Source organism: Cydia strobilella, chromosome Z, assembly GCF_947568885.1.
Source record: "Cydia strobilella chromosome Z, ilCydStro3.1, whole genome shotgun sequence".
NCBI classification, from domain to species: Eukaryota; Metazoa; Arthropoda; class Insecta; order Lepidoptera; family Tortricidae; genus Cydia; species Cydia strobilella.
Window position 1 is genome coordinate 23,417,693 of NC_086068.1, and position 27,611 is coordinate 23,445,303.

At 37.9% G+C, this 27,611-nt stretch overlaps 1 protein-coding gene across 1 annotated transcript in view; it reads left to right on the forward strand.

The window, feature by feature from the left end:
• Positions 1–27,611, forward strand: part of LOC134754316 (tyrosine-protein phosphatase corkscrew-like) — a 68,819-nt gene that overhangs the window by 23,900 nt on the left and 17,308 nt on the right. Inside the window, exons 2-3 of the mRNA XM_063690573.1 lie at positions 18,165–18,327; positions 26,694–26,873. Coding sequence (XP_063546643.1) covers positions 18,165–18,327; positions 26,694–26,873 — 343 coding nt within the window. The remainder of the gene's footprint in view (positions 1–18,164; positions 18,328–26,693; positions 26,874–27,611) is intronic.

Here is a 27,611-nt window from a genome sequence, read left to right on the forward strand (position 1 = left end):
AATTTTCGTGATTTTCGAGGCACGTTTTTTCCTTAGACTGTATCCATCTATTACGGAGTTATATCTATCTTTGTTATTACTAATGTTTAAAGCGCATAATTGTGTTTTTGAGTATGGACACTCACAAACACCATCTCTCTTATATTAAGTATGTAAAATAGGAAATGTTAATAGGCATTTCTGCTTACTTTAATGACGTAGGTACCTTCATGTATTTAACAATAAATTCAGAATATCGTTATATTCCGTTTGATAGGTTTCCTCGAGGAGCTGGGCTGGCAGGACTAGCCCACCCCCAAGTCACGCAAAATAGGCGCCAGTCGTCGAGTTGCGGAAAATCGCCCGAACTACAATACAATACAATACAATATATTCCGAAATAAAAAAATGGGATATTTAAAATAGGAATCACGTCAAATCGGAATTAAAAACTTCGGAATAATGGCAATTCGGAATTCGTAATTTCAAAAATCGTAAATGGTAAATTCGGCGTTTGTCACTATCGGAATTGTTATAATCGGAATTGTTTGTTTCAGAATTTAAAATTTCGGAATAATGGCAATTCGGAATTCAAGATATCAAAAATCGTAATTGTTAAATTTGGTGTTTGTCTCCATCGGAATTGTTATAATCGAAATTATGTGGTTCGGAATTTTCATAATTCGGCTTTTCGGAAATATAAATCTTCGTGATTTTCATCATTCGTAATTACGACAGTGGGAATTTTGATGGATCATTTAAAAATCGGAATAATAAAATTCGACATTCGGCATAAACATTTTCGGAATTGTGTAGTGTACCCAATCCTCTACCTGTTATACCATGGGTCCAAAAAGTACGAAAAAAATCGTACAAATAGAACTTAAGAAATACATTAAATGAAACCTATAGCGAACATAATCAGTTAAGCCGTTTTTGATTTATCGCAAAAAGTCTCCCCGCATAAGTAAAACAGAGGTACCGCCACAGTTAGGCTAGGGACACACCAAGCCCACGTACCCAGGGTATGCAATGCATTATGAAATCCGAACCCTGAAATTCGTATGCTTAGAAACATACTTGTCATACGCAACGCAACGCATGACAAGTAGCATACAAGTTTCAGGGTTCAGATTGTCATAATGCATTGCATACGTTGCGTAAGTGGGATAAGTGTGTCCCTGCCTTAAAACGTTATTACGACATTAAATAGGTTTTTAAAGTTATTTGGCATTATTCATATCAATAATGTAAAAGAGCGCTGGTGGCTTAGTGGTAAGAGCGTGCGACTTGCAATCCGGAGGTCGCGGGTTCAAACCCCGGCTCGTACCAATGAGTTTTTCGTAACTTATGTACGAAATATCATTTGATAATTACCAGTCGCTTTTCGGTGAAGGAAAACATCGTGAGGAAACCGGACTAATCCCAATATGGCCTAGTTTACCCTCTGGGTTGGAAAGTCAGATGGCAGTCGCTTTCGTAAAAACTAGTGCCTACGCCAATTCTTGGGATTAGTTGCCAAGCGGATCCCAGGCTCGAATGAGCTGTGGCAAAAATGCCGGGACAACGCGAGGAAGATGATTATGATTCATATAAATAATGTAAAACAAATAAATAAATAAATAAACATTATAGGGACATTTTTACACAAATTGTCCAAAAGTCCCACGGTAAGCCCAAGGAGGAGGAGGAGGAGGTGTTATGGGTACTCAGACACGATATAATATATATACATAGAAAACCCAGGAAATATCTGTGCTTATCACACAAATAAATGCCCTTACCGGGATTCACTACCCACTAGGCCAGACCGGTCGTCAAAAATAAAACAGTTTCATTGGCTGTACAACGCTTTATAACTGTGGAATAACGCCGTCGGTCGATTGGGCAGTTTTACAACGAAAAAGTAGAAAATTAAAAAGTAAGAGAATAATATTTTTTTAAAATTACTGCAGTTTTACGTTTATTTTTATGAAAATAAAACTCCAAATTATTTTTCCCAGTAGTTACCACTGGTAAAAGGTGGGATTTTTTTCCCCAGTAGTTACCACCAAAATTTGGAGTTTGATACTAATAAAAACAGTATAAAATACAGGATGATTTTGATAGTCACCTGCAATAATTTACGGCGTGAATATGTAGATCATAATGATCAACTTTTACTATGGAGCCATAACCGAAATCGCGAAAAATTTTTTAACTCCCATACAAATATCAACCTCAGACCAGTCAAAATGTATGACATAGTCAATTTTTTTTAAATAAATTTTGCTTTAATAAATTATTATAAGTTGATTAGTGTTTAATTTTAGTAACTTCTTGAAAAATAATCAAAAATACTAAAAGAAACTGTTTAACTTTAATTCGGATTAACTTCAATGGCCATACTGTTTCAAAAAAATAATTAGAACTACTCTCAATTGCATTAACGTCTAATAAAATTACATTCGTGATATTTTAAAATGAGACGGCAAAATGACCCTGACTGAACCCTGGCAGTAGTAGCAGTACCTACCTACTACCTAGTGGAATTCTGGTTTGGTGCAACACAGACATACGCGGTTTTGGTCATTTGAATCGTCTTAATGAGCACTTAGGAGAGCAGTACCCATGATAGAGCTGATGCTGAACCCTGGCAGTCCCTAGTAGAACTTAGGTTTGGTGCATCATAGGCACACGCTGTTTTAGTCATCCGACTCGTTTTGATGAGCACTTAGGAGAGCAGTACCCATAATAGAGCTGATGCTGAACCCTGGCAGTACCTAGTGGATCTAAGGTTTGGTGCAACATATGCACACGCTGTTTTAGTCACCCGACTCGTCTCGATGAGCATTTAGGAGAGAAGTACCCATGATAGAGCTGATGCTGAACCCTGGCAGTACCTAGCGGAACTAAGATTTGGTGCAACATAGGCACACGCTGTTTTAGTTATCCGACTCGTCTTGATGAGCACTTAGGAGAGCAGTACCCATGATAGAGCTGATGCTGAACCCTGGCAGTACCTAGTGAAACTTAGTTTTGGTGCATCATAGGCACACGCTGTTTTAGTCATCCGACTCGTTTTGATGAGCACTTAGGAGAGCAGTACCCATGATAGAGCTGATGCTGAACCCTGGCAGTACCTAGTGGATCTAAGGTTTGGTGCAACATAGGCACACGCTGTTTTAGTTACCCGACTCGTCTTGATGAGCACTTAGGAGAGCAGTACCCATGATAGAGCTGATGCTGAACCCTGGCAGTACCTAGCGGAACTAAGATTTGGTGCAACATAGGCACACGCTGTTTTAGTCATCCGACTCGTCTTGATGAGCACTTAGGAGAGCAGTACCCATGATAGAGCTGATGCTGAACCCTGGCAGTACCTAGTGGATCTAAGGTTTGGTGCAACATAGGCACACGCTGTTTTAGTCACCCGACTCGTCTTGATGAGCACTTAGGAGAGCAGTACCCATGATGGAGCTGATGCTGAACCCTGGCAGTACCTAGTGGAACTTAGTTTTGGTGCATCATAGGCACACGCTGTTTTAGTCATCTGACTCGTCTTGATGAGCACTTAGGAGAGCAGTACCCTTGATAGAGGTGATGCTGAACCCTGGCAGTACCTAGTGGATCTAAGGTTTGGTGCAACATAAGCGCACGGTGTTTTAGTCACCCGACTCGTCTTAATGAGCACTTAGGAGAGCGGTACCCATGATAGAGCTGATGCTGCACCCTGGCGGTACCTAGTGGATCTAAGGTTTGGTGCAACATAGGCACGCGCTGTTTAGGTCATCCGACTCGTCTTGATGAACACTTAGGAGAGCAGTACCCATGATAGAGCTGATGCTGCACCCTGGCAGTACCTAGTGGATCTAAGGTTTGGTGCAACATAGGCACGCGCTGTTTAGGTCATCCGACTCGTCTTGATGAGCACTTAGGAGAGCAGTACCCATGATAGAGCTGATGCTGAACCCTGGCAGTACCTAGAGGAACTAAGGTTTGGTGCAACATAGGCACACGCTGTTTTAGTCACCCGACTCGTCTTAATGAGCACTTAGGAGAGCGGTACCCATGATAGAGCTGATGCTGCACCCTGGCAGTACCTAGTGGATCTAAGGTTTGGTGCAACATAGGCACGCGCTGTTTAGGTCATCCGACTCGTCTTGATGAACACTTAGGAGAGCAGTGCCCATGATAGAGCTGATGCTGCACCCTGGCAGTACCTAGCGGATCTAAGGTTTGGTGCAACATAGGCACGCGCTGTTTAGGTCATCCGACTCGTCTTGATGAGCACTTAGGAGAGCAGTACCCATAATGGAGTTGATGGTGAACCCTGGCAGTACTTAGCGGAACTAAGGTTTGGTGCAACATAGGCACACGCTGTTTTAGTCATCCGACTCGTCTTGATGAGCACTTGGGAGAGCAGTACCCAAGATAGAGCTGATGCTAAACACTGGCGGTACATAGTGGAATAGTGGAAGTACATTTTTTTATATGTAAAGTTGATTGTTGCTTTTTATATATTTTTTATTAACCTGTGTTTAAAGGTTCAGTTGATTGTTAAATTGTCGATCTTTATATATATTTATAATTTTCCTTTGTTTTAAAACAGTGACTAATGATTTTTTTCACTTACACGTAACTAACTAAGATTCAATATTTACAATTCATAATGTATAAGAGCGTTGATTATTTGTTTGTAATAATCCATTGTCTATTTTGTAAATTATATTTAAAATGTTGAGCACAGAAATACAGCATTCATATCGTGTTACAAGTAGTAAGGTAAGATCAATACACATGTAGTGCATAATTGTTTGCCATCGTATTTTCACGGAAACGCACGAACGTGTCTTGCTACAATAACTTAAACTATTTCAAAAGGTCCTGATACAATAACTGAGTTTTATAGAAATAGCTTTATACTGTATTAAGGAATTATGCATATTGTGTCATAATGTAAGTTTTAAATTGTTGATTTTACATATGTATTTAGAAATGATTATAAATTATTCATATACGCATTTATATATTTTTATATGTAAAGTTGATTGTTGATTTTTATATTTTTTTTTATTTACCTGTGTTTAAAGGTTCAGTTGATTGTTAAATTGTAGATCTTTATATATATTTATAATTTTCCTTTGTTTAAAAACAGTGACTAATGATTTTTTTCACTTACATGTAAATAAGATTAAATATTTATAATGTATAAGTAAGTAAGTAAGTAAGTAAGTATTTATTTGCAAAGAATAAGTAGGTACAATAGTGTCTTAGGTGGTAAGTGACAATTAGTTGCTTATTCTGCTATTTGTACTATACAGGTTGTACTAGCATGCAAAAATCTTAAAACTAGAAACTACTACAAATCTGGCTGTATATCTTGAGAAAGGAAATCTTTTACATTGTAATAGCTTTTATCAGTCAATAGCTTCATCAATTTATTTCTAAATCTATGTACAGGTAGTTCTCTTATAGTTTTAGGTAGTTTGTTAAAAAGTTTCATGCACATAACAAAGCAGTGATTAGTGTATAATGCTGTCCTGGGAACACAGTCATGAACCAGCCTTCCAGGATCCCGTTGATTTCTAGTAGAGGCGCTTTCAGCTGTAGTAAATAAATACATATGCCTCTTTACAAACATGCAGATTTCCAAAATGTATAAGCATGGTAGCGGTAAAATCCTAAGTTTTTTGAACGATGGTTTGCATGTCTTGTAGGGGGCTAAATTACAAATAGCACGTATACATTTTTTCTGTGCTACGAATGGAATATTAAAGTCTGTGCAATTTCCCCACAAAATGAGCCCATATCTTAACACTGAACTAATATATCCATGATACGCGGCTAATGCTGTATGTAAACCTGATGAGCGTCTTAACTTACGTAGTACATAAACAAATCTATTTAGTTTAGAACGGATCTTTCCTATTTGTGCTTGCCAATCCAAATGTTTATCTAAAACTATCCCTAAAAAACTTACACTTTCCATTTCTTGAATTGTCTCATTTTCGTAATGTATATTGATCCTAACATTTTCGCCAAGTTTGGTGTTAAATTGTATGTAATTGGTTTTACTAATATTAATTTGCAAATTATGTAATTCCAGCCAGCAGTATAATATATAAGAGCGTTGATTATTTGTAATAATTCATTGTCTATTTTTGTGAATTATATTAAAAATGTTTAGCACAGAAATACAGCATTCATATCGTGTTACAAGTAGTAAGGTTAGATCAATACACATGTAGTGCATAATTGTTTACCATCGTATTTTCATGGAAACGCACGAACGTGTCTTGCTATTTCAGTCAGTCTCAGTACAAAAATACTGAGGTTGACAGAAGTAGCATAACAAATACGAACGTTTCCGAGAAAATACGACGACAAACACTTATGCACTACATCTGTATCATTATGTATAAAATAAGACTCAATTTTTATAATTGTTAAAATACATAGTGGTATATTATTTGTAATATATTTATTAAATAAATAAATAATGATAAATAAATATGTTATTTTAATTTATCCCTGTAAGGATTCCGATTCAGTTCATAAATACAAACATATTCTTTCATATCTTACATAATATTGCATGACCATGACATTGGTAATCATGACCAGTTAACACTTTCAGTGCCAAGAAGTCGGGTTCATTTTGTTATTGAAATGGGGCGCTTGGCGCTGAGTGTTGAATAATACAAAAATTTACAAAACATTGATTCGGCAGCACTTTTGTTACTATTCCCATGAACTTAATAAAAAAGGATGAACCAAAACAGCGCGTGAATAGATTGGACCATACCTGAGTCCTAGTAAGTACCTAGACCTACAGCTTACTGCCATAAGTATATGTTATCTATCTTATGAGTTATGTATCTGAAGATAATATTCAAATATTGCGCTCCCAAGTGCTCATTAGAACGAGTGAGATGACCATAACAGTTTGTGCCTATGTTGTACCAAACCTTAGTTCCACTATGTACTGCCAGGGTTCAGCATCAGCTCTATCATGGGTACTGCTCTCCTAAGTGCTCATTAAGACGAGTCAGATGACCAAAACAGCGCGTGCCTATGTTGCACCAAACCTTAGATCCACTAGGTACTGCCAGGGTGCAGCATCAGCTCTATCATGGGTACCGCTCTCCTAAGTGCTCATCAAGACGAGTCGGGTGACTAAAACAGCGTGTGCCTATGTTGCACCAAACCTTAGATCCACTAGGTACTGCCAGGGTTCAGCATCAACTCTATCGTGGGTACCGCTCTCCTAAGTGCTCATCAAGACGAGTCGGGTGACTAAAACAGCGTGTGCCTATGTTGCACCAAACCTTAGATCCACTAGGTACTGCCAGGGTTCAGCATCAACTCTATCGTGGGTACCGCTCTCCTAAGTGCTCATCAAGACGAGTCGGGTGACTAAACAGCGTGTGCCTATGTTGCACCAAACTTTAGATCCACAAGGTACTGCCAGGGTTCAGCATCAGCTCTATCATGGGTACTGCTCTCCTAAGTGCTCATCAAGACGAGTCGGACGACCTAAACAGCGCGTGCCTATGTTGCACCAAACCTTAGATCCACTAGGTACTGCCAGGGTGCAGCATCAGCTCTATCATGGGTACCGCTCTCCTAAGTGCTCAAAAAGACGAGTCGGGTGACTAAAACAGCGTGTGCCTATGTTGCACCAAACCTTAGATCCACTAGGTACTGCAAGGGTTCAGCATCAGCTCTCTCGTGGGTACCACTCTCCTAAGTGCTCATCAAGACGAGTCGGGTGACTAAAACAGCGTGTGCCTATGTTGCACCAAACCTTAGATCCACAAGGTACTGCCAGGGTTCAGCATCAGCTCTATCATGGGTACTGCTCTCCTAAGTGCTCATCAAGACGAGTCGGACGACCTAAACAGCGCGTGCCTATGTTGCACCAAACCTTAGATCTACTAGGTACTGCCAGGATTCAGCATCAGCTCTATCATGGGTACTGCTCTCCTAAGTGCTCATCAAGACGAGTCGGATGACTAAAACAGCGTGTGCCTATGTTGCACCAAACCTTAGATCCACCAGGTACTGCCAGGGTTCAGCATCAGCTCTATCATGGGTACTGCTCTCCTAAGTGCTCATCAAGACGAGTCGGGTGACTGAAACAGCGTGTGCCTATGTTGCACCAAACCTTAGATCAACTAGGTACTGCCAGGGTGCAGCATCAGCTCTATCATGGGTACCGCTCTCCTAAGTGCTCATCAAGACGAGTCGGGTGACTAAAACAGCGTGTGCCTATGTTGCACCAAACCTTAGATCCACTAGGTACTGCCAGGGTTCAGCATCAACTCTATCGTGGGTACCGCTCTCCTAAGTGCTCATCAAGACGAGTCGGATGACTAAAACAGCGTGAGCCTATGTTGCACCAAACCTTAGATCCACTAGGTACTGCCAGGGTTCAGCATCAGCTCTATCATGGGTACTGCTCTCCTAAGTGCTCATCAAGACGAGTCGGACGACCTAAACAGCGCGTGCCTATGTTGCACCAAACCTTAGATCCACTAGGTACTGCCAGGGTTCAGCATCAGATCTATCATGGGTACTGCTCTCCTAAGTGCTCATCAAGACGAGTCGGATGACTAAAACAGCGTGAGCCTATGTTGCACCAAACCTTAGATCCACTAGGTACTGCCAGGGTTCAGCATCAGCTCTATCATGGGTACTGCTCTCCTAAGTGCTCATCAAGACGAGTCGGACGACCTAAACAGCGCGTGCCTATGTTGCACCAAACCTTAGATCTACTAGGTACTGCCAGGGTTCAGGATCAGCTCTATCATGGGTACTGCTCTCCTAAGTGCTCATCAAGACGAGTCGGATGACCTAAACAGCGCGGGCCTATGTTGCACCAAACCTTAGATCCACTAGGTACTGCCAGGGTTCAGAATCAGCTCTATCATGGGTACTGCTCTCCTAAGTGCTCATCAAGACGAGTCGGGTCACTAAAACAGCGTGTGCCTATGTTGCACCAAACCTTAGATCCACTAGGTACTGCCAGGGTTCAGTATCAGCTCTATCATGGGTACTGCTCTTCTAAGTGCTCATCAAGACGAGTCGGGTGACTAAAACAGCGTGTGCCTATGTTGCACCAAACCTTAGATCCACTAGGTACTGCCAGGGTTCAGCATCAGCTCTATCATGGGTACCGCTCTCCTAAGTGCTCATCAAGACGAGTCGGGTCACTAAAACAGCGTGTGCCTATGTTGCACCAAACCTTAGATCCACTAGGTACTGCCAGGGTTCAGCATCAGCTCTATCATGGGTACTGCTCTCCTAAGTGCTCATCAAGACGAGTCGGATGACTAAAACGGCGTGTGCCTATGTTGCACCAAACCCTAGATCCACTAGGTACTGCCAGGGTTCAGCATCAGCTCTATCATGGGTACTGCTCTCCTAAGTGCTCATCAAGACGAGTCGGATGACCAAAACAGCGCGTGCCTATGTTGCACCAAACCTTACTTCCACTATGTACTGCCAGGGTTCAGCATCAGCTCTATCATGGGTACTGCTCTCCTAAGTGCTCATCAAGACGAGTCGGACGACCTAAACAGCGCGTGCCTATGTTGCACCAAACCTGAGCACCACTATGTACTGCCAGGGTTCAGCATCAGCTCTATCATGAGTACTGCTCTCCCACGTGTTCATCAAGACGAGTCGGATGACCAAAACAGCGTGCGCCTATGTTGCACCAAACCTAAGTTTCACTAAGTACTGCCAGGGTTCATAAGGAGGATGAGCAATACTAAATAAAATAAATAAAATAAAAATAAAAAAGCCTTTAATTCCACACAATTTGAACAATACTTAAAAAATAAATAAATTATAGCTTATAACATACTTAATTATTAATTTTATAAAATAACTTAATTGCTATGATTGGTGGACCTCTTCGCGAGTAAAGGCCTCCCCCAGCCGCCGCCATTCTGAGCGGTCCTGCGCTACCTCTTGCCATTTGTGCGATACGGTGTCGGTGACGTCATCGACCCATCTTGTGGTTGGTCTGCCAGACTTTCTTTTCCCTTGTGGCCCTTTCCAAAGTGTCACTCGTTTGGTCCATTTTTGGTTGCTCATCCTCGCTATATGGCCTGCCCATTGCCATTTCATTTTCAGACAGTGTTCTAATGCGTCGATGACTCTAGTTCTCTCTATTATTTTTGTGTTCCTCACTTTGTCTAGTCTTTTTAAGTTTAGTATGCTTCTTTCTTGGGCTCTTTGGCAAGTTTGAATCTTGTGTCTTATGTCTTTGGTGTAAGTCAAAGTCTGACAGCCGTAGGTCAAGCACGGCAATAAAGTCTAGAACTTTTTTCTTTAGACTTATTGGAAGGTTGCTTTTTAGGACCTCTTTCAGGCTCCAAAATTTGCTCCATGTTTTTGTTATTCTTCTGTCCAGTTCTTTAAGGATGAGCAATACATACTCAAAACTTTTACAAGTTCAGTGTTGCAGACCTTTGATCCCTTGGACGCCTTTATAAAATTATGATATTTTTTCTTGTTAATTGTTAATTTTCAATCACATTTTTAATTTTCATTGATTTAATTAACCATTAGTTTGTTTTAATTGTTAATTTTTTGAAATAAATTAACATTAATGGCCCTTGATGTTAAGGATGACTCACGTTAGACCGGGCCGTGTCCGGGCCAGAGCTTCCGGCGCTTCGTTTTCTATGGAAGGCATCACGTGATCACCTGTCATGTCATAGAAAAGTAAGCGCCGGAAGCTCCGGCCCGGACACGGCCCGGTCTAACGTGAGTTATGCTTTAATGGCCATTACTAATTCATTTTCCGTCAATGGCTAATGTTTAATGGCCATTAACCTTTTTAATGGTTAATTTTTAATGGCTAATGGCATTAGCGTTCGGCCAACACTGGCTGATACGTTGTGCGAGAAAGCCGCCAGCTCTTCGGTCACCAGTTACGTCAACCAGACGCTTCGCGATTTCTGCAAACAACTTATGCGCGCTGGGACCCCATGGACCTAGAAAAAATGTAATAATGTATCCTTACATTTTAGTTTTTGCATTTGTTCCGGTTTAACTGTTTTAATATTCTTGGTAACTTTTAAGGCAGTTTACTGAAACAAAAATAGACTTATAATTGTTTATTAAAGCACTATATTTATACTATATTATTTATACTGTTTTTATTAGTAAGTATTGAACAAAATTATGGGGGTAACTACTGGGAAAAAAAATCCCAGTAGTTACCACCAAACCGAGTTGATGGTTTTGCATTTGATAACTTTTTTAAACCATATAATTGTTTGGTTTTAAAAAGTTCTACAATGCAAAACCATATCTTCAGAAACACAGTTTAATATTTCTTAAATAATTCATAAAATTCATAAAAGACCAAGCGGACCACGGATAAGTGCTAGTGCTTTTTTAGTTGTTATAAAATTGTAATGCTGTCCTTACTTTACTATTAATATATGCAATATGCAATCCCACGTAGAAGGTGTACCTACTTAATAATCCGTATTTTATTGCAGCATTGTTAGGACGCCAAGCATTCAATAACGATTTTATTTTACGCTTTTAAGATGTTGATACTTCTATGGCGCTTTGTATTTCATGCGAGTCAGATTTATTAGTCTTGTAGCGCTGGCTATATTTTGAGCTCTAAGTTATAAAAATATTAAAGTTAAGATGTCAACATTACATTTCGTTTTGTGTCATATACACGGTGGCAAAAAAATAGTTTCATTCTCGTTGCCAGGGAGGTTTTGGGATTATACTGAGCAACTTTTACTAACTCCGAAATCGCGAAAAAAAAATTTGGCTGTTATGATGAAAAAAATACATTTTTGCTGGTCCATTTTCTATGGAAGAGTAATTTTTTTTTCGCGATTTCTTGGTTGGTCCCATAGTAAAGGTTACTCAATATAATCCCAAAACCTACATGGCAACGGAAATTCACTTAGTTTTTAGCCACCTTGTCTATAATTTGCTTTTTAAGTAATTTGATAATTTGTGGTAAGTAAATAATTTTATTTTGAATTACATATTTTGGAGAAAATAGACCAAGAAAAGTCTGCAGAGAATTTGAAAGCACATGCAGCATGCAGTGCCAGTGTTATTTATACGTCATAATTTCATAGAATATGCTGTCAAAATCTGTGCAGATTTTTCATGGTTTATCTTATTTTATGGATTTCGGGGGCCCTTGATCCCAAAAGATCTTTCTTCTTTTTTCTTGGTTTAACTCTAACTGTGTTGCATTTAGGATAGTTTTTTAGTGTGGAAACATTGTTTGTGTCAATTACGTCCATTGCAATCCGATACTATGTCATACTATTCAAAATGACACAAAAAAATATTAGAGTAAAAAAAATGCTGACGTCTCATTTAATCGTTTCAATATTTATTTATAATAAAAATTAAATCAGGCAAATACAAATGTGTCGGATTCGGCAGTTTGCCCCGGAACCTCCGAAACACGACACCCTTCGGCCAGAAGTCGACGCACTCGATGGTCCCCTGCAGCGGTCGCGGCACGCGCACCACAAAAGAGTTGAAGTGCACGTAGTGGCGCGATCGAAGCTGGAACACCCTCAGCTCAATATGTCCATTATTGTAACTTAACTCAGGGAAACAATGTACTGAATAGTCTTAACCGAGTATTCGGTTTGGTGTTTCGTCTGTGTGGACTTAGTAACCGCAGCTAAAGAATAGCGCCTGGAAAAAATCTCATAGCAATCTAAATTTAAGCATATTATGCACACAAATTAGCAGGCACTTCGTTAATTATCTCAATTCCACCCCGCTTTTCACTTTCTTAAGGGACGATTTTCGGGATAAAAACTATCCTATGTCCTTCTCAGGGACTCAACCTATCTCTATGCCAAATTTCATCTAAATCGGTTCAGCGGTTTAAGCGCGAAGAGGGAACACACAGACAGAAAGACAGACAGACAGACAGACAGACAGACAGATTTTCGCATTTATAATATGTAGCGAGACAGAATAACATTAGTACTCGCGAGGCGCGCGGATCCGAATATTTTCTCGCTCGCACACTACTACCTGTTGCGCTCAGCGGACCGACCGACCCGAGCGCGCGCGAAGATCTCCGAGCGGCGCACGGCATTGAACAAAAGGCGCTGCGCGGCCGCCGATAATCATTCGTTAGCTAGCGGTCTAGCTTCAAGTAGCTTGGGAGACGCTATCCTCAAGGTAAACCAACAAATGAGCACGGGTGAGAACGTCGCTACGTACAGTACGTACCGCCCTAAGCTTCATCCTCGGTTAACCTTTAGTCTAGCGTTGGACATCCCCTGAGGGATCGAGCAAGGAGTGAGAACGCCCCAGCGTACCGCTCTCCGCTCACATGTTATATATTTTGTAGCTAGGTACTTAACTTGTATGACTTGATTTTGTTCTAGCATAAGTTGCAACCAATAAAATACTGGTTTCCACTTGGCGTCTCATTCCATCCCTACAGTATGGATTATTCCCTTATCTACCATAAACTAGCGAATACTGAGCATGTAATATGACTATTATATCATTTTCGGATAAATTAAGATTGAGGAATCGAGTTTTAGAATATAAAACAATGCACTTTCTTACAAAGAAATTAATATAGTAGAAGAAATTAAAAAACGTATTTTTGTACTCGTCGAGTATAATCTGTGTATTACAACTTCACATGCAACACTACAAACCTTACTCTTTTCAACGTTGTATAGTCTATATGGCACTTCCGACTCAAGCATAAGAATTTTATCGATACGGTTTAGTCAATTATAAAAATTTTGAAAATAGAACTACATTTCGATAAAATGTTTCTTGTTTAAGGAGAGTCGATTCAATGCAAATTAGCCTACTTAAACACGCTGCTACGTCGCGCGTCGCATCTGCATTGTGATTGGTTGGCCAACAAAAACATTTTATTTTATGTAGAAACAATTGCTTCATAAGTCAGAAACGCGCATGTGACACCCTTCATATAACAACATCCATACTCTACGAAAACCGCTTAGCGTTGCTTGTTAGTCTCCATAGGCTACGGTGGCCAAAATCGAGAAAAAAAACTGTCTTAAAATTGAATTTAGCGCGGAGCAGGTACCAGGGCCTCATGAGTTATGAGGAGGTGTCGTTACCAACCCGCCGGGGGCGCCGGGCCCGGCGGCCGGGGCTCGTACGAGTATGAAGGTATCGTGGGCTGTGGCAGCTCGCGTATCTTAGCTGTATTATTTTGGTTTGTTTACCTATATGATTCTACTAGTTGAAAGCATTATTTTTTTGTCTCGTAGAAAAAATATTGTATACAATAGTGATATAATCAAGCTTTTCAATCTCGTACCTTACTTAAGTAAACACGGTACTCGACTGAAAAGCTCTCTATTATATCACGATTGTATAAAATACTATTTTATAATTACCAATTTAATTCATCAAACTTCTAACAAAAATCTCAAAACAAAAAATAAAGTCGTTTATTTAGTTAAAACAAATATATAGTTTACTAGTGACCCGCCCCGGCTTCGCACGGGTAGTTCAACTAATTTACACAAAACCTTCACAAATTATACATACATATAAGCCTTCCTCTTGAATCACTCTATCTATTAAAAAAAACCCGAATCAAAATCCGTTGCCTAGTTTTAAAGATCTAAGCATACATAGGGACAGACATACATACAGAGCGGAAAGCGACTTTGTTTCATACTATGTAGTGATTATATAAATCTGTTGATATATGGGAGATAAAAAATAATTATTAAGCGTGAGTCAGGGTGATCTTAATGCATGATCGTCCGTGAAGTAAGGTTTAGATGCTGTTTTAAACACACGAAAGGTGAATATATTTTATTGTTTTAGGTCTCTTAGTATTTTAAATGAAACAACGCAATGTACATTTATTTTATATATTACAAGATCCACTGCATAGACAGAGGTCTGAACATTTAAGCTGCCTGTTTTTGCATTTGCACCTGACAATTTCTAGATCTGCTTCTGCAGCAGCAGGCCAGTCGGTCCATGTAGGCTCCCAGTTGTTGTTGACCTGCATGCAACCCCAAGTAGATGGACAGGGTAGATTTTGAGTTTGTGCTAACTGCACCCCTTGATTATATGGCTCTTAAAAATGCTAATATAAAGCAGTTTTGGTCGGTGGGATGTGTTCTACTCGTATCTGCCGGTATTTCTTGGTAAACAGATATTTACGGCACTCAAGTTCAAGTTCAAGTTCAAGTTCTTTATTTGCATTCATGTTGTACGTACATATGGATATCAAATAACAATGAGTGGTTTCAAACATGAGCCCTGCAAGGGCATAGCAATATTACTTAACCTAACTTATCCCTAATACAAATAAAAATGTTAAATTGTAATCTTATTACATCTTAAAACTTATCATTTAAATATTCGTCGACAGTGTAATAGCTCTTGTTAATAAGGGTTTCTTTTAATTTTCTTACAAATAGATGTTCTGTCTTTTCTTCCTTTATATTGTGTGGTAGTTTATTATATATCTTTATGAACATTGATAATGGGCCAGACGAATGGAGTTTTAATCGGGAGGTTGGTGGCATTAACTTTGATTTGTTTCTTAGTGTATAGGTTAGCTGTACATCTTCACGTTTGATATATAATTCTGAATGTTTGCGGAAAAATTTGCATACTTCTAAAATATATAGGCTAGGTACAGTAAGAATTTTGTGTTCTTTAAAATGAGGTTTACAACTATCAGTTTGTTTAATGTTTACGAGTATGCGGATAAGTTTTTTTTGTAAAGTGAAAAGGGTGGGAGCGTCTGTACTGTTGCCCCATAGGATTATTCTCATTATACTCATTTACTGAAGTAGGTACGAGTACACGAAGCTGATCTGAAATAATAATTATGACACACAATATTCTGGTTTAAGCTTAGAGATCCTATTAAATCTCATTATTATTCACCACGGCGGGACTTCATCGCGTAAAATTAAGTTTTAAATTTTCCTCCGACGTTTAGAGGATGGCGTTGTCCCCGTGGTCGCAAGAAGACTGGCTAAAGTAACATCTTCTATTCTAGGCGCGCGAGTTTTTCGAACTTCCCGCACTTGATTTTTATACAATAGTTATTTGTTATACAAGGGCGCAAAGTTGTATTTTACGCGCGAGTGTGGAATTGAAACACGAGCAAGCGAAAGGTTTCTATAGTTGAACCACGAGCGAAGCGAGTGGTTCTAAAATAGAATCCTGAGCGTAGCAAGTGTTTCAACATACGAGAAGTAAAATACATTTGCACCCGTGTGTAACACAAAACTTTTCACCTCACTATAGCGAGGAAAGTGCAACATCCACAGGCGTTAGATCATCTTCATCACTGAAATCACTCATTTTTTTACGATATTATAACAAAAAACTCTGGAAATTCTGTATTTTTACGTGAGAAGTTTTTAAGTAAAAATTTTGTTGACAATGTTGACATTTCTGACGTATGAAATGTCAATGATGCGTTTTGAAATTGCATTGACTCAACTTGTGCGTTCAGAATTATATTTAACATCATTATTAAAAAACAAACGTTTCTTATGGAACTTTAAGGTTTATGACATAAAATCATTAAATAAAGCTAAATTTGGTATTTTTTATTAGATTCTCAAACCATTTGTTTAATGATAATTATTGTCAAACGAATCATTATTATGAGCGTTTTACGTTTTTTTATCTGTCAAGCTACTTAAACACGCTCCATCCAAGGTCAAATTACTTTCCCCACTAGTGGATAAAATGCGTTTTTCCCCGCTTGTTTTAAAGGATAAAAGACAACTTTCCGAGCTAGTGAGGGGAAAAATATATTTTTTCCTGAAATCTAAGTAAAAATGAAATAAAACTGAGCCCAAAATTTTGCTGATACTCATTAAAGAATTTGGGGTACCGCGGTTCACTGCCAGGGGTCTCCTACTCTTAACTAGGCGAGCACAAGGCCAAATTTTTGCGGTAAATTTAAGTAAAGCTCTGTTTACAATACTTACGAATTAGTTTTATTCAATTGGGGGGAGTGACAAGTGGATGACCGCTTCTCCATACAAATGTAGTTCCCATTTTCCTCTCTGGATATTGACATTATGGAAATAGTTATTTGTTATACAAGGGTGCAGAGTTGTATTTTACCCGCGAGTGTTTCAACACACGAGAAGTAAAATACATTTGCGCCCGTGTATAACACAAAACTTTTCACCTCACTATAGCGAGGAAAATGCAACATCCACAGGCGTTAGATCATCTTCATCACTGGAATCACTCATTTCTTTACGATATTATAACAGAAAACTCTGGATGTTGTGTATTTTTACGCGAGTCGGTGAAAAAAGTTTTTTAGTAAAAAAATTGTTGACAATGTTGACATTTCTGACGTATGAAATGTCAACGATGCGTTTTGAAATTGCATCGACTCAACTTGTGCGTTCAGAATTATATTTAACATCATTATAAAAAACAAACGTTTCTTATGGAATTTTAAGGTTTATGACTTAAAATCATTAAATAAAGCTAAATTTGGTATTTTTCATTAGATTCTCAAACCATTTATTTAATGATAATTAATATCGAACGAATCATTGTCATAAACGATTTACGTTTTGTTATCTGTCAAGCTACTTAAACACGCTCCATCCAAGGTCAAATTACTTTCCCCACTAGTGGATAAAACGCGTTTTTCCCCGCTTGTATTGAAGGATAAAAGACAACTTTCCGAGCTAGTGAGGGGAAAATATTTTTACACCATTTCATGTATGTTAACAATAGTTATTTTTAGGTAGTTTATACTACTTATTACAAAAGTTGGGAGAGAAAAATATTTTTGGAAACGGTTTTGGATGTTCCTAATTATAATAATTACATAACGCTAACTCACTTTAAAATAATGTAAAAATTCCAACAGGCAAATTCGAACGTAGAATGATATCAGAATGATATTTGAATAATGTTGTTTCTTTATCGTGCGTCTCGCAGGCGCCAATACATATACGAACAACTACGAGCGAAATGCACGTATAAGTCGATAACTATAACATTATTCAAATGGTATCATTCTGATGCCATTGCCATTCCCAGTGTGCGTTCGAATTGGCCTGTAAGTCTGGTTAGTAAACGATGGTAATGGCCGAAACTAACGCGCAGTTCATGCAAAAGTCCAGTACACATGTTTTTGCTAATGTGTTACATGAATGTAATTACAGGTGGTTTCATGGAGTGATGTCGGCAAAGGAAGCGGAGCAATTGATAATGGAAAAAGGCAAGAACGGGTCATATCTTGTACGCGAGTCGCAGGTGCACCCCGGCGAGTTCGTGCTGTCGGTGCGCGCGCGCGGCCGCGTGTCGCACGTCATGATCCGTCGGCAGGTGAGCTTCGATCAACAATGGCTGCTGAAATGCTTACAATTTAGGTTCAGCTCGCAGCTAAGTCAGGGACAGTTTTCGGTGATACACTTAAGTCACATCCAGAAATTTTTTTTTCAGTTAGGGTCTTGAAACTTCGTAGTTTGTGAAAGACAAATTTCATGGGTTGTATTATTATTAACAAATGATTAACCGTCCCTACTGATATCTTTTGATGCATAATGTTTTATATTATGGTCATGTAGAATATATAACCACCAACATACAAATCCACGCGTACGAAGTCGCGGGCAACAGCTAGTATGATCATATTACTGCCAGTGAGTTCCTGTAATTGGCTTCCTGTTTTAATCTTGTTGTTTATTGTAAGTGTAGAGCTGTTGGTTCTCCTTAACATAAATAAATAAATAAATATTCTTAGCAAAACACATTATTACAAGTAAGTATATCGATTATCACTTGCATTTTTTTCACAAATTCGCGGAAATACCTAACATAAACATATTATTTCAATAAAAATCTAATATTAAGTTTTACAAAATGATACTATTGTAAAATGGTATTGATTTGCTTCCTTTACCCATATACCATGAGTCACTGACAGTGCACAGTGTCAACACTGAGTATACGCAAATGTAGGTAATTGTCTTTGTATACATCTCGCTCGCACTAATGTGTCAGTAGGTCAGTACGAGCGAGATGCGTCGAAAGTAAGTTACGTTCGCGCTAGCGTTTATGTCAGTGCCAAACTGGTAGTAAAGTCGTCGTCAATAGAACTTGCAAACAATGTCAACAAATATGACAGATTTTGTTAGCGTTTGACACATAACATAACCTAACATATTTACGAAGGTTATTTTCGCTGAAATATTAATAATTAACATTTAATTTAACTAAAAATTTATATAAATATATAGACTGTTGATAAGGTCATAGGTTGTCCTTTTAAAGGGCGAGATTACGAAGTAATGAGAGTAAAACGGTTTGTTTACATTGTTCGCAAGTTCTATTGACGACGACTTTAGCCACACTTGTTAGCTTTATTAGAAAATTATTTGTGTAGTTTGACAGCCTAAATTAACTATCGCTTGTTCACTATTGTTTTTACTTCATAATCCTCAATGCCCCTGGCTTGGACTTGATGGCATATTGTTCTTAGAGGAACTATTGGGAGATGAAGCCTTATTTGGGATCAGTTATTTATTATGTTTTGTGTACTACACATGTTATTGTTGCTAATGAACAAAAACTCAATATTTATTATAATTAGTAACAATGAATTACCGGTGTTGATTACCGATGACAAGAATTTTTTGCTCGTCATTTGAGTACTTAATGAGAAAAGTGCTCGAGAGACCCTCCCACACTTGAGCGGAGTAATACATAACTGCCTCCGCGGTCGCTGCCATTTTTAGGGTTCCGTACCATTAAGGTACCAAAAGAACCCTTATGGTGCGTCTCTATCCGTCCGTCCGTCTGTCTGTCACATTGCTATATATCTCGAGAATGGGGTTGGCCGGTCGAAATAATTAGCAGGTGGCGCCAGCATAGCTTGCCCTGTCAATCCCTAGAACTGTGTCAAATTTTAGTTTTTTTAACGCCCTGGATGAAAAAATAATAAACTCACTAAAGAAATTTAATAATACATAAATAGATCGTACTTATATATGTATATAAATATATATTTAATTAATATTTTATATTCAGTAATTAACATGTATGTAAATGTAAAATAGAAACAAAGTAATAAGAGTTGTAGGCCGCCCGTACTGAAAGCGAGGACCTACAACTTTCAACATAGATGAAGAAAAAAAAAAAAAAAAAAAACGCCCTGGATGCCAGCCCTTTAAGCCAAATTTCATAGAAAAAGGGGCAAGCTATGATGGCACCATCTCTGCAAACCTTTGACAGTTGCCAACCCCATTACTTAAGCTGTCGATTTTAAATTTGGAATATTTATAAGCAACGCTGACGCAGATACATTGAAAGTGTAATTTTTATTAATTATAAAGTCTAGGTATGTATTAGGTCAAGTGGGGAATCATTTGAGAGAGCTCAAATTGATCTTGACGCGACTTTATTGTTAAGAGAATAAGAGCGCGTCAAGGTCATTTAGAACACCTCGCCCGCTTAGCAACTTCTGCTGCTGACTGAACATTACAAAACATTTTTTTTATTTTATTTTTTACAGTAAATAAAATATTTACGTATGTACATATATTATGTGAAAAAAAAGAAACCCCCATCCCCCTTAGCTCCGAAGTTTACCAACGAAAAATTATACATAACATTAACATCATCTAGGGGCAAGGCAGTGCCCCCGCCAAGTCGAGCAAAACAAAGAGGCACGGCCGTACCATCCTTTTCTCAAAGCCATTTAGGCCATTTTCGACGTCCTGTAATTTTGTGCTGGCTAAAGCTAGAACCCTGAATTTTCAGTGACATATAGGGCATGATATGGCTTACATATATTCCCAAGAACATTCAATTTGAACTTGTAGTTTAAGAATTATTGGACGTCAAAGTTTCTTACTTTTGTCACTGACACTCATTCACCGATCATCATAGTTCTAAGGTACTTCTAGCCAACCCACAAGCTGCAAATTTTAAACAAAAGTAGTTTTTAGCTTAACAAGCTATAAAAAAACCTTAAAATATTGCAATATCAGTCAATCTATATAAAAATATGCTGTTACAAAGTTACTTTTGCAGTTCCAACAAATAGTAGGTAAAGTAAAGGTCTAAGGTGTACGATGTGAGTATAAAGATGTGTATAGTATGAGTATGGTATGAAGTATGGTACGGATATGAATATGGTATAGATATGGTGTGGGATGGGGACTTCGGTATGAGTATTGTATGAATACAAATATAGTTTGGTATGGCCATGAGTACCTATTGTATAGGTATGAGTATGAGCTTTGAGAAAAGTGGTACGTACAAGAAGTAGTACCCGAAAAGAAGGACTGTCTACAAAAAGAGATGAGATCCCATCAAAAACTTTACATGTAAAAAGAAGAGATGCAAGTCTCGCAACGCAATTCTTCTACTACAAAAAAGTTTTGAGATGTAATGTGATACCAAGTCGGTTATTTTAGTCAGTGCCAGAGGGTGTTGAAACCGCATCAATATTAGATATCTTTAATTTTTAATCCCACCAAAACCATTTCATGTAAAATGTTGCCAAGATGAAACCATAAGACTCGCACTGTCAAAAAGTTATCAGATCTTTTGTAGAGCCAAGTTTCTAACTCTACAGGCCCTGACTTCACAAACTCTACACCTTAGTCGAAATATGTGGCTTGGCCGTTTCGCTACTGTCACATGGGCGTAAGGTGAAAAATGTATTCACTATAAATTATTTTGTATGTAACAAAACGGCCAAGCCACATATTTTAACTAAGGTGTAGAGTTTGTGAAGTTAGGGCCTGTAGAGTTAGAAACTTGGCTCTACAAAAGATCTGATAACTTAGAAACATGAGAAAATGGAAAGTTTGTACGGAACCCTCGGTGTGCGAGTTAAACGAACTAGCGGTTTTTTTAGGTCGGGTTACGGAATGCCTTTGGTTGATATCGTATTAAGAACGTAGGTAAGAATTAATAATCTTAAATCTTTATTTATCCTCCTCCTCCTTCCTTCCTCCTTCAGGTCCCTTTGAACTTGGCGATAAATCTGCTTTCTAAAACAGGACTAGGTAAAAAGATATATTTTCGGCAATAATCTTTCATTGGTTACAGTGTTCTCAAACTACTTATATACAGGTTGGCCAAGCCAAAATGTATGAAACAGCCAATTTTTTTTCGCGATTTCGGGGCTGGTCCCATAGTAAAAATTGCTTAGTATAATCCCGAAACCTCCCTGGCAACGGGAATGCACTTATTTTTTTTAGCCACCGTGTATAATAATCAAATGCTACCAGGTATCTACTTCTTAACGCTGCGCACGTACCCTAGGTACCTACATAAGATGAATCTCAATATATTTTGTATTCTTGTCTCCAAGAAACTGACGTAGGTTGGAAACTTGAAATAATTAGGCAGTTCCACCATCATTGCAATATAGGCGGGCTTATTAGACAATGTACTGTTAAGTAAGTAAAATTTGCTGATGCAAATCAAATCAAAGCGTACCTAAACAATTTTTTTTTCACATTCCGATTTCAATACAAGTTTTCATTACTGACTGTACGTTTATTGAGGCGGTCATCTCATTACATGAATAAATAGGAATAAACTGAGTCCAACAAAGGTTGTGTCGATTTATAACAGCTGTCATGGTCTTGTTCGGGCTCCAGCATCAGATCCGCTTGACGGTCACCCGACACGCCATCATTAAGGATTTCATTCGAAGGGTGTGTCAATGTTCCGGCCTACTCGAGCCGGTCGGTCTGGCAAGGGACGAGCGAGGCCTTCAATGCCGCAAATATGCCACCCACGACAGTGGTTGCACTTTTGAGGCGTTTGGGGTCATTACGCTGGGGCCGTGTGGGTCAAGCGCGCGTCGGCTCTACAGGGGTTTAGCGACGCGCCTTTTAGATATCACAGGTAGCTGGCCAGTATTTCGCTCAGCGTAATACCTATAATAAACATCGCCATTCACCGTGACAATGCGTTTTTATGTTTATTTATAATTTCTTTTTACCATTTTTTATCATTGTCGTATGTTATTATGTAAAATAAATATCAAATTTGAATTCTAAATTACTAATAAAATATTGCAGTCGACTGAAAACGTCGTGAAATGCAACATTCAAATTATGTCGGTCGGTAGCTCGGAGGAAAGGTCGGTCATTAACTTGGCTTGGATTTATCAGCGGTAACTAGCTGGACCACTTTTCTGTAATGGTCATATGTTGAACATAAAGCAATCACGTGGATAGTTATAGTGCAACGACATACTTATCGATATAATATTATCGACTATACCCGTGAGAATTTTTAGTGTTCCGTACAAAACTTTGTTCACGGAACACTTATGGGATCACTTCGGTCTCGCAAATCGGTTAGTTTTGCTATCATTTTTGAACGAAGTTCCTTATCGCACTGAAATGTGGCTAAAAAAAAAGTAAGAGTTTTACGTCACGAGTTTAATTCAATATTATCATGGAATAATAATAACATCAATAAATTGCTCTGATATGTAATTAGCTTAAGATAATATGTACATAATACTATGTAATTATGTACATAAAATACTTACCATTCATAAGTGCTTGTTGCTAGGCCTACATAAATAAAGTATAAATAAACAAATATTATAGGACATTCTTACACAGATTGACCAAGTCCCACGGTAAGCCCAAGGAGGCTTGTGTTATGCGTACTCAGACAACGATATATATAATATAGAAAACACCCATGACTCAGGAAAAAATATCTGTGCTCATCACACAAATAAATGCCCTTACCGGGATTCGAACCCAGGACCATCGGCTTCACAGGCAGGGTAACTAGCCACTAGGCCAGACAGCTTAGGTCGTCAAGTATATTTGAACTGAACTGTAAATGATTCATCGCTAGCTACATGAATGTTGATAGTTATATACGAGTGTAACGCTAACGACGGCCCGTGAAACCTGTTGCCGAACATTTAGCATTCGGCGTCTCGTTTCTCGCAGAAGGCCACAAACTGCCGCAGGTAAGGTCAGAATCATTTAAGAACCTTGTGCACGTTGCAAATCATACCATCGTTCGAAAAATTGGACAATGACGGAAAATTTAAAAATCACGTTTTTTATATCAACTATGTAGATATACTTGAATGAAACACAATATGGATACAGGTACTTATGTAAGTATATCTATACATTCCTTAGGTATAATTTTTTAAACTAATCAGGATATTACGTAAAACTCATGAAATATAGGTTTCTCATTTGTTTAAGTTTCTTCATATACCAAAATAGTTAGAAAAATATTACGGCACTGTTTTGGGCATTATTGAACACAGGCAGGGTATTACGGCCCACAAAAAAAATTACAGTAATAACAGATTTTAATCGTTTACGACCTTTGAGGGTGTATGAGATGACATCCCACTCGCTACTCGTGGTTCGAATAGTGCGATCCATGCAGGCGAGTGCATTCGTCTGTTTTACTCGCACCATCGATCTGTTGATTATTCGCGCAGACTGCACCTGGTACCTATACCTACCTGATACCTGATACTGCGGCCCGGACTGTACAAAACAAACATCGAGTTAACATCGTAATGACTTAGTATCTACATGAAAGAAGTTACAATAAATATAATTCAGTTCTGAAAACAAAGTTGTGATAAATAAAATCTTGTTTTTTACATGGGTGCATATAAAAGGAGTGTAACATTTTTATATATTTGTATGTATGTCAGTATATTTGTTTCACCTTGTTTGTTTCCCATCCTCGTATAGTTTGTCTTTATGGAGAGAAAAGGTTGTATAATAGTACATTTCGATGCTAGTGCGGAAAGTAGATAAGACTCGGGACGAGTGAAGAATGACATTTCCGCACGTGTATCGAACGACGTTTTTTTAATACAGTTGCGAAAAAATAAGAAAAGCAACAAGTAAGGAATGGAATTCGAAACTTTTATATCATTAATTCTGTGATATCATTGACATTGACATTATGAAGAGGTGTTTTTCTAGATTTTATTCGACTAGAATAGATTTTTATTGAACCCACTTCAATGAAAGTTTTTTTTAAATGCATGTTCTATAAGACAGAAACAGTTGTAAATATTAAAACATTGTACTATTATTACCTAAATATCATTATTTACGATTATTTGTGTATCGTATATTTATAAAAACAATATCGAATGTTGCCTTTGGAAACTTAAAACATTCTTGCAGTGAGAAAATACGCCTCTTGCTTGACAGGCGTTCCTTTCCATTCAGACAACTTATTAAGAACGGTTTTTCAACATTAACAAATAAACGTGTTATAATACTTATAATGATGAAGAGGTAAGTAATTAAATATGAAATATGCATATTTTTCGTATTCTTACTTTAACAGTAGGTTTTTATGTTGATTACGACGTTTAAAGGATACTAATATTAACACTCATCAATAAGTAGTCATGAATTGGAACAAGTAAAAATTAAAAAAAATTGGAAAAGTAAAAAGCACTAATTCGCGAAAACCAACTTTCCGCACGCTAAACAGCCACGAAAAGTAGCACCCTTTGAGCAACTGTATTAAAAAATATTTTTTTCATATCCATGATCGGAAAATTTACTTATGTAAGGTAAGGGAGCATATTCTAATTTAAAATAAAATATTTTCTATAATAATCAGGATATTATGTAAAAGTCACTCAATACCTATAGGTATCTAATTTGTTTAAGTTTCTTCATATACCAGAATAGTTATTAAAATATTACGGCACGCTTGAAAAACCACAAGTTTTATAAAAGTACTGTTTTGGGCCGTATTGAACACTAGCAGAGTTAATACTCTGTTAAGAGGGCCTTAATAGGCCCGCAAAACAATACCTTTTGACAGTAATAATAATAACAGATTATAATCGTTTTTAACTTTACTTATACAAAAAACAATATGGAGAAATATATAAAATATCTTCACAACAGGAAGATATTTTATTATGTATTAATGGAAATAATTCGCTTTGGGCCTTATACTATGCTAAAAATTGTATAAGAAATCTTCTATTTTACTCGAAAATAGTAGGCTAAAACTAAAATTAGACGTTCGTTAGTTACAGCTCTTTTAGCATAAACTCTTAACGAAAAAAAAAACGGTTATTATTTTTCACGTAAGTAAAGTAAATTCTTTTGGCCTTTTTTGAACTGAAAACTTCTTAAGCTGAGTAAGGACCATTTAGCACAACCTTATTTAGTGTAATTATTTTTAGTTTTAGTTTTATGTTATGTTGTGCTAATAAATGCTTTTTCTTTCTTTCTTTCTTTCTTTCAAGAACCAAAACGTCTAATAACATTGAGGCTACGCTTTTACTTTTGTAAGTCAGGAAGTACTTATACGAATAACTTATCAAATCGGCCTTGTTAAGAAATAAAAAACTCATAATTAACTCATAAAATTTTCTATTTAGTTTAGTTTAGTTTATTCATTAACCATAACCTAATATGATCACTACATGGGCAGTCAACATTTCATACAATATTATACTTATAGAGCATTATGGATTTACTATACAAAGTAAATACGCTTAATAATAATAAAAATCTTAATTATATAACAGCAAACTTCTCCAAAGGGCCTCTACGTGTTGTATCTGTATCCCCTCGTACGCCTATCAAATAACCGGGATCTATATACCCGTGAGTTTATATGAGATACAAATAAAAATGTAAGATTTAGAGTTTGCGTCAGTTTGTATCGTATGTATATGATGTGTGCAGCACAAGAAGTACAACGTGGGAAGCGGCGAGCAGTTCTCGGAGCTGGCGGGGCTGATCGAGCACCTGCGTGCGTTCCCCATGGTAACGGGCGCGGGCGAGGAGCTGCGTCTGCTGCAGCCCGTCTCCGGCACGAGGCTGCGCGCGCACCGTATTCAGAGGAAGGTCCAGACCCAGATCCAGGTACACTTAGACAGCCTAGTGCGCTCGGCTGCTGCTCTAAGCAAATACTCGTAAATATATATTATATTGTAGCAGATGCTAGTATAAATTATTTTTATTTGAGCAAAGCAAAGATTACCTACTTAATACCTACATAATTCTAGTGATATGAATAAAAGTAAACTGCTTTTTCTATAAATCGCAAAACAAATTTGAAATACGCCTACCTAAAGTCTAAAAACCTATACGTACAGTCAAGGTATTACATATCGATACGGACAAGGTGCCAAAATATGTACACACTACCTTAATGTATGGGCAAAAACTACATTTAATACCTTGACTGTATTTATAGTCTAATATGTCTGTGTTGCCTTTGCACTCGGCAAAAGTATCTACTTACTATTCTCTAATAGCCCAAAAAAATCAGATATTTCTCTATATAGAATAGATAAGTAGGCTGTAACAGATATTTAAGTACTTTAACACGCGAAATATAGAGATTCTCTATTTGTTCTGTAAAGTTCTGTGAAGTATCTACCACCCTAGAATTGTTGTAGATACTGTTGGCTCGCTATTTTACCCGCTGCTATTGATGCTGGCTGTACTACTATAGGGTAGTATTTTGTGCAACAGGTACATAATAACTAATAATAAGTGCTTACAATTCAAGGCCCGAAGTTACAAAATGAAACGAAGTTGAGTTTTGTAGAGACAGGCACAAACGAAACGAAGCTGAGTTTTTTAGACAGGCCCGAA